The sequence below is a fragment of the Prionailurus viverrinus genome, chromosome D3 (assembly GCF_022837055.1).
Source record: "Prionailurus viverrinus isolate Anna chromosome D3, UM_Priviv_1.0, whole genome shotgun sequence".
In the NCBI taxonomy this organism is placed as follows: domain Eukaryota; kingdom Metazoa; phylum Chordata; class Mammalia; order Carnivora; family Felidae; genus Prionailurus; species Prionailurus viverrinus.
The window spans coordinates 32,595,460-32,610,996 of record NC_062572.1 but is presented as its reverse complement, the minus strand read 5'-3'; the positions used below and the strand labels follow the sequence as shown (position 1 = coordinate 32,610,996).

The window sequence follows — 15,537 nt, the reverse complement described above, 5'->3', positions numbered from 1 at the left end:
ATATAATTGACGTATAACATCACATAAGTCTAGGATACAGCGTGTTGATTTGATACACTTATATATTGCAAAATGATGACTGCTATAGCATGAGCTAACACCTAGGTGACCTAATAGTCACCTAATTACTATTTCCTTTGTTGTGGTGAGAACATTTAAGATCTACCCTCTTAGCAACTTTCAAGTACTTTTTATTGTCTTAACTAATAGAATGTTAACTCTACCAAGTCTATTAACTTTGGTCTCTGAGATGCAAGTTTGTTCTCTAGGAAGTAAAGATTGAGCATTTATCTTTGAATCCTGTTCAAGTTTAGGTGTAGAATATAAAATTGTTAAGCTACTGGGAGGAGGCTCCAGGCCCAATGTGGGGCTCAAACTCATGACCCCAAGATTAGGAGGCACATGCTGTACCAACTGAACCAGCCAGGCACCACCCCCCCTCCATTTTTTTTAATACAGTGTTTTTTTTGTGTGTGTATAAGTTTGGAATTCACAGAATAATTCTTTTCTGTTTTCCTCTCTAACATAGTATACTCCAACTGGCTGATATTAATTTATACATAATTGGAATGACATTTAGGACAAAAAAGTTTTTCCTTCAATTTGATAGAAATTTTGGGTTTTATGTTCCATTACAGGGAATTCATTTTTTGACTTTGGGTAAGTCAGGAATTCTCTCTAGACTATTTCCTCATCTGTGACATGAGAGGTTGGACCACTGTGTCTCTAGGGCGCTCTTAACATTAGAATTTTATGAATCGATGACAATTCAAAGTCACAGAAGCTCATCAGAAGCTTTATGTAGGAACGTAGAAAAACTAAAGAAGACCCTAAATCTGGATGAAATTCTCTATTACTAAGAGTATATAAAGTGATTATCTAAAATCTGTTGCTGATTCTGGAGTTTTTTTTTTCCATAAGAAATAGAGAGTTATGGCAGAAAGGGATGCCATTTTCTTCATTTAAAAAGTCCCAACTTTAGGGGTGCTTGGGTGATTCAGTCGGTTGAGTGTCTGACTTCAGCTCAGGTCATGATCTCACGGTACGTGAGTTCGAGCCCCACATTGGGCTTTGTGCTGACGGCTCAGATCTTGGAGCCTGCTTCAAATCTGTGTCTCCCTCTCTCTCTCTGCTCCTTCCCTGCTCACGCTCTGTCTCTGTCTCTCAAAAATAAATGAATGTTAAAAATATTTAAAAAGTCCCAACTTTATTTTTTTTTAATTTTTTTTTTAATGTTTATTTATTTTTGAGACAGAGAGAGAGCATGAACAGGGGAGGGTCAGAGAAAGAGGGAGACACAGAATCTGAAACAGGCTCCAGGCTCTGAGCTGTCAGCACAGAGCCGGACGCAGGGCTCGAACCCACAGACTGTGAGATCATGACCTGAGCCGAAGTCAGACGCTCAACCGACTGAGCCACCCAGGCGCCCCCAAAAGTCCCAACTTTAAAGAAGAGAAATTATTGAAGTATTACAGATTTTTAAATCATATCTATAGGTCCCAAAGGAAAAACTAAGTTATGTAGTTAGTTGTTCTTTCAGTATTACACGTCTGAAATCACCACAAATTTGGTAGCCAAAATATTTCCAGTGTTTAAACAATCTTTGATATCCTTCAACTTCTGGCTTGGCAGAAATACTCAAGTTCCACAAAGAATGGATGAAATATAGTAAGAAAACATTTTTTTATTCTTCTATCTTCTTTCTCTCACTTGAGTTTTACTTCATTGAGGACATTTTCTGTCGTTAGTGGGTCAAAATGGAGTTTGGGGTCACAACTGTGGTCACAAAGCTTCTGAAATACCCTATTGGCAGTACAGAGTTGTAGCAACTGGGCCTTATGTCCTGGAGTCATCAAAATACCTGCCTCTTTTAAGAGATACTTTTTAGTAAATTAGCAAATACCAACTAAATATTCCAATAAAATATTATTAGCTAAAAAAGGGGGGCTTATTAGGGCTTAATATAAGTAAGTTACCTAATTCTCACTAGGCAGTGGTTCTTCATCCTGGCTGTGCATCCGAATCATTTTAAGGATCTCTAGAAACAACCACTGCCCAGGCTGTACCTTGGGCCATTGAAAGCAGTTAGACTGGGACTCAGGCATCAGAAATTTTGAAAGATGCCCCGGTGATTCCAATACACAGCTGAGGTTAGAGTCTCTCATCTAGGGTTCTTAGTTTGTTTCACATACCACAATAACCTGGCTATTAGAGGACCACTGAACACTGGGATTTTGGATAGCAAAGTGTGGTGGAGATGGCCATGCAGGGTGAGTCAGGATCAAGTTGAAAGCCTGCCTCTGTTGTCACCAGTTGTGTTACCTTAGACAGATGTTTTACTCTGCAATTTCATTCCAGCTTTAGCATTAATCTTTAACACTTAATAGCATTATAGTGATTTTCTATATCCCATCAAGAAGTCGATAGATTCAAAATTTCATTCCAGTTGTTTTGATTCACATGGCCATGTAATGGAAAGACCTTTAGTTTGATATTTAGCTAATGACTCATCATTGAGGAGATTTAGATTTTATGAATTTGAAATTCTATGGATTGCTGTTGATGTTTGCACTAAGAACTAAGAACTTTCTAAGCACATTACTAGCAAAAGCCTTATTAATGTATCCTGAGTTATGTTAAGCCTACTTAAGAAAAGAAACTGTTTTGGGCTCCTGTGTGGCTCAGTGGGTTAAGCATCCGACTTAGGCTCAGGTCATGAGCTCATAGCTTGTGAGTTCAATCCCTGTGTTGGGCTCTGTGCTGACAGCTCAGAGCCTGGGGCCTCCTTCAGATTCTGTGTCTCCCTCTCTCTCTGTTCCTCCCCCACTCGCACTTTGTCTCTCTCTCTCTCAAAACTAAATAAAGATTAAAAAAAAAAGAAACTGTTTTGAGAACCTTGTTACATATGTGGACATCCTCATTACAAATGAACCTTACACATTTATGAAAGCACACTTGGAAACTGAGAGGCAGTTCTGGAGAGAGCCTGCGACCAGAGGTAATGGATTTGGACACACATCTGAATGTTGCCATTTATTAGGAGTTTAATTATGGGCAAACCACTTAATCTCTGAGTCTTAATTTCCTCATCTATGAAATGGGAATAATATCTAACTTAATTATTTCACAGGGTTTTTATGAGGCTCAGATTAGATCATTCATTTATTCAACAAATATGTGATTCATTGAGTTGCATTCACTTGTCGGGCAGCACTCTAGATATGAAGGAGATAAAGAAGGAAAATATGTCATTGGAAAGAGTTAGCAAATATATTGGTCACTTCTCATATGATTAAAAAAATTCATGTTGTGAGCCCTTTGAAGAGGGCTTGCTCTTTCATTTCTGTGTTTCCACGTCTCAATACCTGGCACATAACAGAGAAGGGGCTAAAGTATTGATTACATGAATTCATGAATCACATAATTCATTTCCTTGCAAACATTTTGTTCTCTGGACTGGGTCTCCCTTGAACAAGTTGAAATAAGTAAAGTGTGGGTGTGTTTTCATGTTCCTGCTGGTTTAAAGTTCCACACAAACTGGGATGTGGTAGTCTAACCTGATATCCTTTCAATCCATAGCAATGGTTAATCTTTTAGATGGAGTTTGATTCAGTTTAGGTTAGTATTCCCTTTATTCCAGTTACCATTTCAACAACATCAGCCTGTTTTTGGCTAATGTCCTTTTCATGTTTGGTATTAATCTGAACTGTAATATTTCTTTTGGAAAGTAAGATAAATTCTTTTCTTGACATCCCTTTTTTCCATTAAGTAAAAAAAAGTCACTTCATAAATGTGATTTCAAACAGCTGGATTTTAATATTTCTACCTTATGGGAAGAGCATTTGGCATCAGCAATGTTCCTACCACATGGCTTGGATCACACTCTGTGCACAAATTTTTTAACCCAGACCCTGTGGCCGGCAATGAACTTGTAGATGTGCATTTGGGCTGTGTTCACATGCTGTTCTAAATTAGGTCAGGGGGTGGGCTAGTGTCTTCTATACTCTTTGAGGAAAATGTGAACAAATGGAGAATTGTAATATCCTTTTCATATTGGGCTACAGAAATATTTTGAGGATTTAAGTTCTGTCTCTTTGCAACAGGTAAAAGGGTTATTCTCTTTGCAGCCCCGTTTATTGTTAGCATAACGGGAGGAGGCCTTGGTGTGTTGATGCCCAGTCTTTCATCTGAATAATGGAATTTTAGAGTTGAAAGGACCTAGGAATTGATCCAGACCTGCCAGCAATATTCTAGACAGACAAAATTGAGGAGAAATGAAGAGGCTGTGATAGTCAGCATCAGTAGTGATCTGAGACGCTTTTCCTGAAGTTTTTTTTGTACCCAGTGATGTGGACATACTGTGCAAGTTCTGCCAGCTTTTGTGGGTGCTCCTGGGAGAAAGCTCACTGTCAGAATGCAAGGTGATATTCAATGTAAGATATACATAGATTTTTATGTGCTCATGTATATATAATTGTGTAATTTCCATTATTCTTAAATGCTTACTTTGATAGTAATGTGTTAAGTTTGCAAATTTATTTTAAAGTCTTGTAAAAGTAAATTCCATTTTCACATACTGATTTGTAGAGATTTCAGGGATCCCATGTTCAATGTGGCCTATAGGGATTTGGGCTGGGCTCTATCATATTCTGTAAGTTACTCACATGGCCCTTGGCATTGATGTTTCTTAGCTAGCAGAGAGCACACGTTATTTTCCTATGCTTTATATTATAAAGTCAGTGCTCCCCTTGCTTGCTATTAAAATAGGTTTTACTGAGGCACAAGATAAATGAATACCAGAGAGGTTAAATATTTTGCCCAGAGCTTCACAACATCCAGTGATGAGTTGGAAATAAAATATCTGAGTCTCCTTTTGTTAAGCCTGAGCTCCCAAGTTCTTCTGGACTTGTGCTGCTTCTTCTCAGGGTCCCCACATCCTTGGAGGCTTGGGAAACTGCCACAGATTTTTTTTTTTTTTTTGCTGGGCAGGTCATGGAAAGAAAGCACCTGTATTACTTATTTTGTGGGTTAGAGACATGGGTGAGTAATATACAGCAGGCTCCAGAGTGCCCCTGGGACACAGTCTTGTGTATTTCATAAGATCCTTACCAAGATAGCCCTTTCTAAGTTCAGTTTCTTGGAATCTACAGATAGACTGATTTCCCAAACTGTCATGGTGCACAAATGCACAAATGGGGAAAAAAAAAATTCAAGTATTGAATTCACTACTTGTATTGACTACTTTATGCTTTATATTGTACTTTTCCAGAGTGCAAATTCACCTGCACCAGCGGTAAATGCTTGTATCTTGGTTCACTGGTCTGTAATCAACAGAACGACTGTGGGGACAACAGTGATGAAGAAAATTGTCTCCTGGTGACCGAGCATCCACCTCCCGGCATCTTCAACTGTAAGTCCCTCCTACTTACTTTGGTATCATTAAATTGGATGTGTTTTTGAAATAATTAGGAGGTGAGGTCATAGGGAAATAGAAAGGATGTTGATTTTTGGTTAAGAAAAGAAATTTTATATTTTCACAAAGGGAGTGTTTTTTTCTTTCAGGATAGAAAGATGGTGTGTCTAAATTGGGAAATTCATCCTACTTTCAGAAATGGCCAGTGGCATTGTGTTTTAGAATAGGCTTTGGCTACTTACCTTAGAAACACTAACAGGATTGTAAGAAATAATATATTGATTTAATATTCATGCCAGTTTTGTAAAAAGTTTTAGAGTAATTTAAAATAATAATTTGAAAATAATTTAAAATAAGCAAAGAAAGATGTGGAGAGTTCATAATTAACCATGTAATTAAAATAATAGAATAGAAAAATTTATATGGGATGTGAAAAAAAGTTCTGATCATGTATTTTTCTGCTTGGTACTAGATAGAAAACAAATTAAGTGAGGTGTTTACGTGTCTGCATCCCAAGGCTGAGGCTTTGACCATTTCTTATACTTGAAAAGGTGAAATCAGAGTTTGAAGTTCATTCATTTTTTGATCTCATGGTTTTTATGAAGAGGAAGGAGTAAGAAGGCAGCTTTGACACACTGCTGAACTTTTCTCTTAGGAAATTTGCCTTACCTTTTCCTGTGTTTTCTTGAGCTGAGTGAAGTGGGTTGATGATGAGCATGTCTTTGCAATAGCACATCCAAGGGGGATGTTTGCTCCTCTTCATGGGGTCCTACTGAGATCATTTTATGAAATTCAGCTTCTCTCCCCAGTTTTACTGACATTATCTTGAGAAGTTATATTTGTTTTTATTTACAGATTTAACATTTCCATTATGGCTATCATACTGCATAAATATTGATACTGTAATGTGAAATGGGAGGAGATTTTTTAAAAGAAATGGTTTTCTGTATTCCTGCTGTATTTTTATATTGAAGCCAAGCTCAGAAAATGGCCATGCCTAGTATGCTTGCTAAATTCGGGAGTCTAGTAGTGTAATAATTCTCTTCATGTCAGTTTGCATTTTCTTATACTGAGTGTTCTTAGAGTCCTATCTCTATACTTTAAGAAGACAATTTAAGGTTAGGAGGAATGCTTTCCTGATATTTGGTCCTTGTGTCTCCTGTGGAGATTTTTTCAAAGCTTGTGTCACATCTTGGTTGGGGAGAGCAGAGTTCCTTTGACTTACCAGAAGCAATAATTGAGTAGCCCTTGTGGCCATAAGTACTGTAATTTTCATAATGCAGCTTGTTTGGACACAGGGAAGGGATCCCCACAGTGAACTGTCCTGCCTGCTCTGAGTTTGACTTTTGGGTTGGGATCCTGGCCATGGCACTCACCTAACAGTGGGGCAGCTCTTTGACTTTATCTGCACAGTGGGGCATGAGGATGGGTATTGTGAGGATTAAGCGGGATGGTCCACAGAAAGCACTTAGAATCTTGCTAGTCCTAAGCACTTGATGTAGGTCAACTAGACTCAAGCCAGGGGGTCTTAGAAGGAGAAGAACAATGTAAAGGCAATTTCTTATTTTGTTTTCTCTAGACTTGAGTAACAGCAAACATATTACATGATAGACTATGGAGAGAATATTACAACTGTGTGGTATTTTGACTGGTTTAGAGAGTTCTGTGTGAAAAGCAAGCCAACCGAACCTTTGTCCCTCTAAGCTTGGGCACTTCACAGACTGTTTCTCTGTATCTTGAAGGTGCTTCTCCTTCTCTTTAGGATAATTCAATTGCAGTCCTCTTATTGTATTGAACCCTCTTCCCTCCACTCCCCCCTTCTCCTCCCTTTCCCTTCCTTTCTTTTCCCTTCCCTTCTTCTTTTCCCTTCCCTTCCTCCCACCTCTCTCCCCTTCTTGTTAGCATTCTTTTCTGTTTTTGAAAATGTACTTTTCTTAAAGTTTATTATTTTTGAGAGAGAGTGAGTGAGAGCACAAGCAGGGGAGGGGCAGAGAGAGAAGGAGAGAGAGAATCCCAAGCAATCTCTGTGCTGTCACAACGGAGCCCAAGGATGTGGGACTCTGCTCATAAACTGTGAGATCATCTCCTGAGCCAAAACCAAGTGTCAGATGCTTAATTGACTGACACCCAGGTACCCCTCTTTTCTGTTTTTGAAAGCCTATTTCCAGGTAACTTTTTCATTCATTCATTCATTCATTTTATTATTTATTTATTTATTTATTTATTTATTTATTTATTTATTTATTTAGAGAAGGAGAGCATGAGCAGAGGAGGGGCAGAGAAGGAGGGAGAGAGAGAGAATCCCAAGCAGGCTCCATGCTGTTAGTGTGGAATCTGACATAGGGCTTGAACTCACAAACTCTGAGACCATGACCTGAGCCAAAATTAAGAGCAACCAACCAAGAGTAATCAACTTAATCAACTGAGCCATCCAGGCACTCTTTTCATTCATTTTTTAACAATGTGAATGCTTTAATTTTGCTTAAAGCAAGGTGAAGGAGTTACAGGTATAAATGTTTCAAAGTTGCCCAGGCAGCTGCAAAAGTTTGTCCTAATAAGAATCTTAAGATCCTGTTGACAAGCTGTTGGTCCTTGATGTTCAGATATAACTAACATTTGTTGTGTCCTTGTAGCTAAAATAGGGCATTAAGACAAAAACCAGGAGACATAAGGACACAGAGTGAGACCATGGCTGTGACTTGGGTTCAAGTTTCAGCTCAAAGAAGTGACTAAACCACTTTGACCCTTAGTTTCCCTATCTATGAAACAGGAATTAGTTCTCAGTCATATAAGGGTGCTATGAGAATTTAAGTGAAATAATACACACAAAAAGTATAGTCTACATAATTGCATCATTACTAGCATCATCCCCTCTCATGGTGTGACCATTTCTTGGAGAGGTGGACCACCATGGCTTTGCATCCTTTGTCTCTAATGTCAGGTTCACTCTTCATATGTTACAAAATTTTTCACGTGTCCAAAGGTTAGTTCATCTTCACAAATTCTAGATGTTTCCTATCTGCTCTGTCCCCTCCTCAGCTGAGAGCAACTTACTCTGATGTGGCCAGCGGCCCTTCTGCACTCTTTTGCCCCAGTTCTTCACAGCCACCAGAGGGAACTCAGCCCACTTGTCACATCAGGACACTTGCTCTGAGTTTGTTGTAGCTAGTGTGTTCTTTGTAGTCAGGAGTCTTTGGGAAAGGTTGTAGCTTCCCTGCTCTTTGTTGATGCTAGAAGAGGATCTAGTATTGAATCAATATATTTTCTTCCCCATACCCTATTGGGCAAGAATATAAACAAAGGATATGTTTCTTTCTGTTAATAGCTGTGTAATGAGGCTTAGAAGCTCTCCATTTGAAAGTGGGTTTTAATAGATCTCCCAATACATTTCCTATAGCAGATGGACAGTATGCCTTTCACCGAGTACTAACTCTGATGTTGAGGCTCCCCTTCCTCTCTACCTTGAGAACTTGAAGTTTTACAGGAATTCCTGCATATAAAATATCACATTCCAGAAAAACACATAGTGCTTCCTCCTTGTTCCTGTTTAAGAACAAGATCCATTTACTTGATTTGCTTTGTTTCCACCTGTAGGAAACATTTGGTGTTCTGCTATTTGATTGTGCTTATGGTAAAGCAAATTGGAATCTTCTGGATTTCCAGATGAGCTAAAATCAGTTTTATGCCTATGTTATTGGCTGTGGGTGTGCACCATGGCTCAGATGTCTTGGTAATCTCTGTCTCTCACTTGATATTTGCTAAAATTTACCATGAATTAAGGGTAGTAAGAAAATGTTAGTGTCATTTGTGGAGTTGGTAATACTGATAATCATGGAGGCCCTTATAAGAGCTGTAAGTAGTTTTTCCTGTCAAAAAATGTTGTTGGAACTTAAACTGAGTGGTTTCACCTCCTTGTCTACTTTGCTAACTATGGTTAGGCTCTCCATTGACTGAGGCTAGTTTATTTTCCTGTTAGCCTCAAAGGATTTTGCACATATGGGGATGACTGGGCTGGTGTTTATGGCCTTGTGGAAAGATTTTTGTTGGATGCATCTTTTTATAGAGGAGGAAAAATGCTATCAGCCTAAATTGTCAGTTTTTCTCATGTCTTTTCTCTTGGCTGTTACATCAATATATTGTACTCGTGGGCACTAAAAATACAAATTATATAAATAAAATGATTTATTGTATAGAAAGAATTATTTTTGTACATATTATTATATTTACAAATAAAATTATTAAGTGCCTTGTTTGAGCATTGTACCAGGAATTGTGTGGGATGAAAGAAAACATAGATCCTGTTATCAAGGTGCTGATATTCAAGGAACTGAAAGATAAATAAATATTAACACAGGATAGTGAGAGCTAAGCAATTCTAGTATCTTGTGGTTCAATAGTTTAGAGAGAATTATTTTTATTGGACTGGTAGTCATGGTGACTTTGTAGAGGAGACATGCTGGGTGGCATAGAGAGGACAGCGTGTCAGAGCCAAGAACAGCATGAACATGGGGAGAATCAGGGGTAGCGAGCGGGTAGCTTGAGACAGGGTTGGAAAGGTGAGTTGGGCCCATAGAGAAAAGCCAGTAAGTCATGCTATACTTTCTGCTCATCTCTAAAAGATGGACTGCCTATGTGTCTGCTGTGCATGTGCAGGGGGGAGCTGCACAGCTCACCTGTTGCTCTGAGTGATGTTGGCATTGCAACTCCCAGACATTCAGTGAACTCTTCTCTCCGTACCAGGCTGTGTTTCCTGTTACACTACATTTTCAAAGCCACTGTGCTACATCTTGGTTGGGGAGAGGCAGAGTTCCTTTGACTTCCAAGAAGCAATAATTGAGTAGCCTTGGAAAGAGCTGTGTGCTTTGGAAGTGTTGGCAAGAACAGACCTTCCTTAAGCAATCGCTGCTAAGGAATTCATGCCACTAGACCTTAAGAGTAAGCCCAAATTTGAAACGAAGCCAGCAGTTTAATCAGAACAACTTTCACTTTCAGCTTCAGTGGAATTTCCAATTAACTGAGGGGATCTGATTCAGGGAAAGTGGGGAGTGTAGGAGCTCCTATCCCTACTGGAGGGGGAAGTTGCTTCTTTCTCCATAGGTGGTCTCATAAAACTGAATCTCAAAATCAAATGAACTCAAGCTAATAAAGCATACCCAATTAAGCCAGGATTTTAACTACAGGTCTTTGTACGGAGGAAATTTTTTTTGGCTCAAGACCATTTAGGGTAATAACAAGCAAATAAGATAAAATTCAACATATTAAAATCTGAGCTGGGTATCTTTCTTCCCAACCCGCTCTTCTCACAGTCCTCTCCCCTCCCCGCCTCCCACCCCCCACCCTGCCAAAGGGACTGGCACCTAGGCTCAAGTCATGTTTAGGCACTGAACTGTACTACCATGTACTTCACCTTTGACTGTTAACTTCCTACTTTCCAAGTATGCTTGCTTGTTTGTTTGTTTGTTCATTCGTTCATTCATTCATTCATTCATTCATTCATTCAGTTTTAAGACATAATTGACATACAGCACTGTGTAAGTTTAAGGTATATAGCATAAGACTTGACCTTAATGTATATTGTGAAATGATTACTGCAATAAGTTTAGTTAACACCAAGTATTTTATATTTGGGACCAGGCTTATAACCAGGTGGAGAACTTACCACGATCAGTCTTCACAAAGACCAGGCCTTTAATTTTTTCTGTAATTATTTCAGTAAATGTTAACCCTCACTACTGTCATCACATATCCTGTCAGAGTTCATATTTCTTCAATTGTCTTATAAATGTGTATGTTGTTTTGTTTTAAAGTCTGTTTTTAAAAAAATATTTATTTTAAGTTCTAAGGCCCAACAGGGGGCTTAAACTCATGATCCCAAGATCAAGAATCTCATGGTCTACCAACTAAGCCAGCCAGGCACCCTTGTTTTGTTCTTTTACAGTTTGTTTGAACCAGGATTCAAAGAGGCTCCAAAAATTGCTCCAAGATGGATTGATATCACCCTGAAGAATTTTTTACTTTCTTACATCATGTAACTTTTTGGTAGAAGGGTCTGGATTGTTTGTTCTATAAGGTTTCCATACTCAGAATTTTGCTAACTGCTTTCCCATGAAGTCACTAAATGTGCTCCTCTGTGCCTTCTAATTCCTGTAATTTGATAGTTACATCTAGAGTTTGGGGAGATTTAGGTTTGAATGTTGTGTAGGTGAAGTGGCTTCATAGGTGCCATTGTCTTCCATTCTGAGGCCCACCCTGTCTTGTTGTCCCTCTGTTGTATGATTATTGTTAGTCATGAGGGGTTGCAAGATAGTCATAACCTAATACTACCCTTTTTTCTTCATTTATTAGTGGGGATACTTGTATAAAGAGAAACTTCTCATCAACTATGTGATTACCATGAAGTAGATATCATGTAGGATCAGTTTTATTAATAATGAGAAAGTTCCCTATCACCCTTCAGAGGTAACCAATGAGATTTTCTTTATGTGTCATTATGAACTGATATATTAAAACACATCTAATGTATATATGGCACCTTTTGGCAAACCCCCTCTGGTGTATTTGGGTGATCCACTTCCTAGGTCTTATCCAGAATTCTGGATCCCAGTGGCTTGTTTAAACAGGTGAAACTCCAGGAGTGGAGGGTCTGTCCAGTTCCCCAGTGCCCAGGAGCCTCATGAACTCATTTCCTCATGCCTGTTCTTTCACCTCACCCAGTTGACCCTTCCTTTCCCTCCCTTGCCCTCTGAACTCCCTACAGCCCTGTGCCTCTGAGCCCACCACTCTGTGTTGCATCTACTTTGTAGACCCTGGGATGTAATCTGCTCTCCAGCTCTTCCTTAGAGGGCTTCAGCTGCCAATAGGCACCACACCTTGACTGGACATGGCCTCCACTTGGACAGGGCCCTCAGCATCTGTGAGAATCCTTGCAGTTCCTAAGTTGGAGCCCTCTACTGCTTTTCTCCACTTGTGCAGAACTTCGCTGCTTGCTTCTACCCTCCATCCATTCCCTGGCTCACCTTAAAGTGCATTTGGAAAACAGCTTGAGAGCCCCTGACTGCTTCCTCTGTAACCCCTTTGTACTAACCACCACTCTCTCCTAGCTACTTTTGCTGGCTCACTTACTCATTGCCAAGTCCAGTGGACTTTTTTCCATTTCTGATTTTACTAGTCTTTTCTCTGCCGTTGACAAGGCTGATCATCTATCTCCTTTCTGAAATTCCGTTCCCTTGGGTCACAGGATCTGCAGCTGACTGGTCTCTGGCCACCTCCAGCTGTTCCTTCTCTTTGGCAGCAACTCTGTCCCCCAGGTGCTAACCTTGGCTTATAGTTCTCATTCCTAGCCCTTGTCTGGGTAATACCAGACAGCACATGGGCATCAAAACCGTGCCCATATTCTTATCTCCAGCCCAGACCAATGTATCCAACTGCTTATTGGGCCTCTTCCAAGCCTCTTAAGCCCTGAGCATCCAAAGCTGAAGCAATGATTTTTCCCTCCACCCTAGACCAGTTTCTCATTTGGTGGTTTTTTTAGTGTTTTGACCATCTGCCAGTTATATCCAGGTGGTGGTTACCCCTTCTAATCCCCTCCCCAAAGCCAGAGACAATTTCTCCTACTTGGAACTCTACAGCACATTGTGCCCTTCGTAAGGTGCTGTCTGTTCTGCTTGATCATTATATGTGTACAAATATAGTCCCCACTAGATGTTGAGCTCTTTGAAGGCAGGGGCTATGCTTACATCTTTGGGAGCACTGATGCTCCTAACATAGCATAGACTGTACATATATGGACACTTGAAAAGTATTTATTGAATTAAACTGAAAACCATTTATTCTTCCTCTGCTACTTTTCAGCATGCTATAAGCATGACCTTCAATGAACAGGGCCTATACAGGTTTCTGCTATAGCCCCTATGCCCACCAGAGTCCATGGCATATATAGCATATGGTGCATGGCATATATTTAGCATATGGTGAGTGGTATATATAGCGTATGGTGCATGGCATATATAGCATACGGTATGTGACATATATAACATATGGTAATATGGCATATATAGCATATAATACATGGAATATATAGCATGTGGTTCACGGCCCTGTATGTGTTTGCTGAATGAATGGATGAACGTGATTATTTTTGAAAACTCAAGTCTGACCAGAGGATGCAAAAAAATTTCTGTTGGCATGGCCTAGTGCCCTGCTAGTGGAACTGAAGAGTTAAAAATATCTATACAATCCTGGCAGCCCACATGACAGTACACAGAAAGAGATGAAGATAAGGTCTGCCCTCCCAAATTGTCTGTCATTACAGTATATATTGGGTTACCATAAACACCCAAACTAACCAGAGTATAAGCCTCCTCTAGTGTAGTGTTTATTCTGTGATCAACAGTATGATAGACTTTTACTATGATGTATATGAAAGTATATAAAAGTAATAGACTTTTAATGTGATGTGCTTTACTGAGGTCAAGGTTTCCCAATACAACAACACTTGGGAGATAAATCTTTGGCTTCTGGATACCCACATGCTTTATATGAAGGGCTGGTTCATGCCGAGCCCTGAAGAAATGTAAAACGCTTCCTTCCAGGCCCTAAAGAAGTGTGAGTGTGTGTTCCAGAGTGTGTGCTATGTGTGTGTGTGTGTGTGTGTGTGTGTGTGTGTGTGTGTGTGTGTAAGTATGGGAGTGCATCTCAGTGTGGACATGTTGTGTAGCTTTAGTTACCTGATTAGTCCTACCAGGTCAGGTCCCCGTTTTATGCCAGTGTATCTTTAGCATCCCAGGTTTCTTATTGCTCCTGGAGAACATATTCTCCTGTAGTCCCATAAACTGTGATTGGGCTCCCAGACTAGCCCTACAATTTGCTTAAAATACAAAGTATAGGAGTGCCTGGGTGGCTGAGTCCAACAGCTCAGAGCCTAGAGTGTGCTTCACATTCTGTGTCTCCCTCTCTCTCTGCTCCTCCCCTGTTCCCACTCTCTCTCTCTCTCTCTTTCTCTCTCACAGAAATAAATAAACATTAAAAAAATTAAAATACAAAGTATAGTATTAGGTCCTGAGTTCCAATCCTGTAGTCACCACTCACTCACTGTAGCTTTAGGCAAGTTGCTTAACCTCTTCCTATCTTGATTTTCTCATTTATAGATGAAGATGATAATATTGGTATTTCCTTCAAAGGGTTCTTCTGAAGATTTAATAAGATAGTTTAGGTAAAGCAATTACAATAATGCTTTATAAATGCTCAGTAAATATTATTACATTTATATCCTGTTTATTTGCTGTCTTTTAAAATTCACTTTGAAATAATCATCAAACTTAGAATAAAGTTACAAAACTAATTCTTTTTATCATTCTGTCTCTCTATATTAACATCTTAATTTTTCTGACCCAGTTTAGAGTAAGTTGCAGACATCATGTCTCTTTACCTCAAAATATTTCAATGTGTATTTCCTAAGAAAAAGAGACGCTTTCATAACCATAACATAGTTACCCAAACCCTGAAAATGTAATGTTGACACAGTTCTGTTTCCAATATACAGTTCACATTAAACTCGTGCCAGTTGCCTCATTTGGGTCCTTCATAGAATATTGTTTGTGTTTCTCAGCAAAGGCTCAGCAGGAGAACTGCTTGTGAGGAGGCTGCGCTAGGACACCTGTCAGATCCCTCCCACTCTTAATCTGTTGATCATCTTGAATGTTGAAAAACAGGAGTGCACACTGGGTGCTCACTGACCCTGGTTTTTTACCCATTTCTGGTTCTCGTGTGTTTTGTCACTCTTTATTCAAAGAGGATGTATGGAAACACTGTTCCCTTTCTCTGATGACCAGTGGGTACAAAGAGTTTATCTGAAGGCCTGCAGCTTCAGGGGTAGAGATGAGGTAGGCACAGAGCTGCCATTACTGAGTGTCAGCTGTTTACATGCATCATCTCATTCACCTCAAAACCATCCTAGAAAGTTTTCATACGAGACAGTACTCAGAGAGTTTGGGTAATTTATTCAGGCTCACAGAGCTAGAACATGCTGCAGTTAGGTATTGAACTTAGGCTGTGGTTTTGTTTTTGCTTCTAGGTGTTTGGGGTTTTTATCATGATTTTTTTTTTGAGCAAGGTTAAGGATCTAC

General features: G+C 39.5%; 1 protein-coding gene across 10 annotated transcripts in view; it reads left to right on the top strand.

Moving 5' to 3' along the window:
• The window catches only part of LDLRAD4 (low density lipoprotein receptor class A domain containing 4), a 456,253-nt gene that overhangs the window by 246,702 nt on the left and 194,014 nt on the right, over nucleotides 1–15,537 (top strand). For all 10 annotated transcript variants that reach the window (XM_047827465.1, XM_047827458.1, XM_047827462.1 and 7 more), the window contains one exon: nucleotides 5,270–5,410. In XM_047827465.1, coding sequence (XP_047683421.1) covers nucleotides 5,270–5,410 — 141 coding nt within the window. The remainder of the gene's footprint in view (nucleotides 1–5,269; nucleotides 5,411–15,537) is intronic.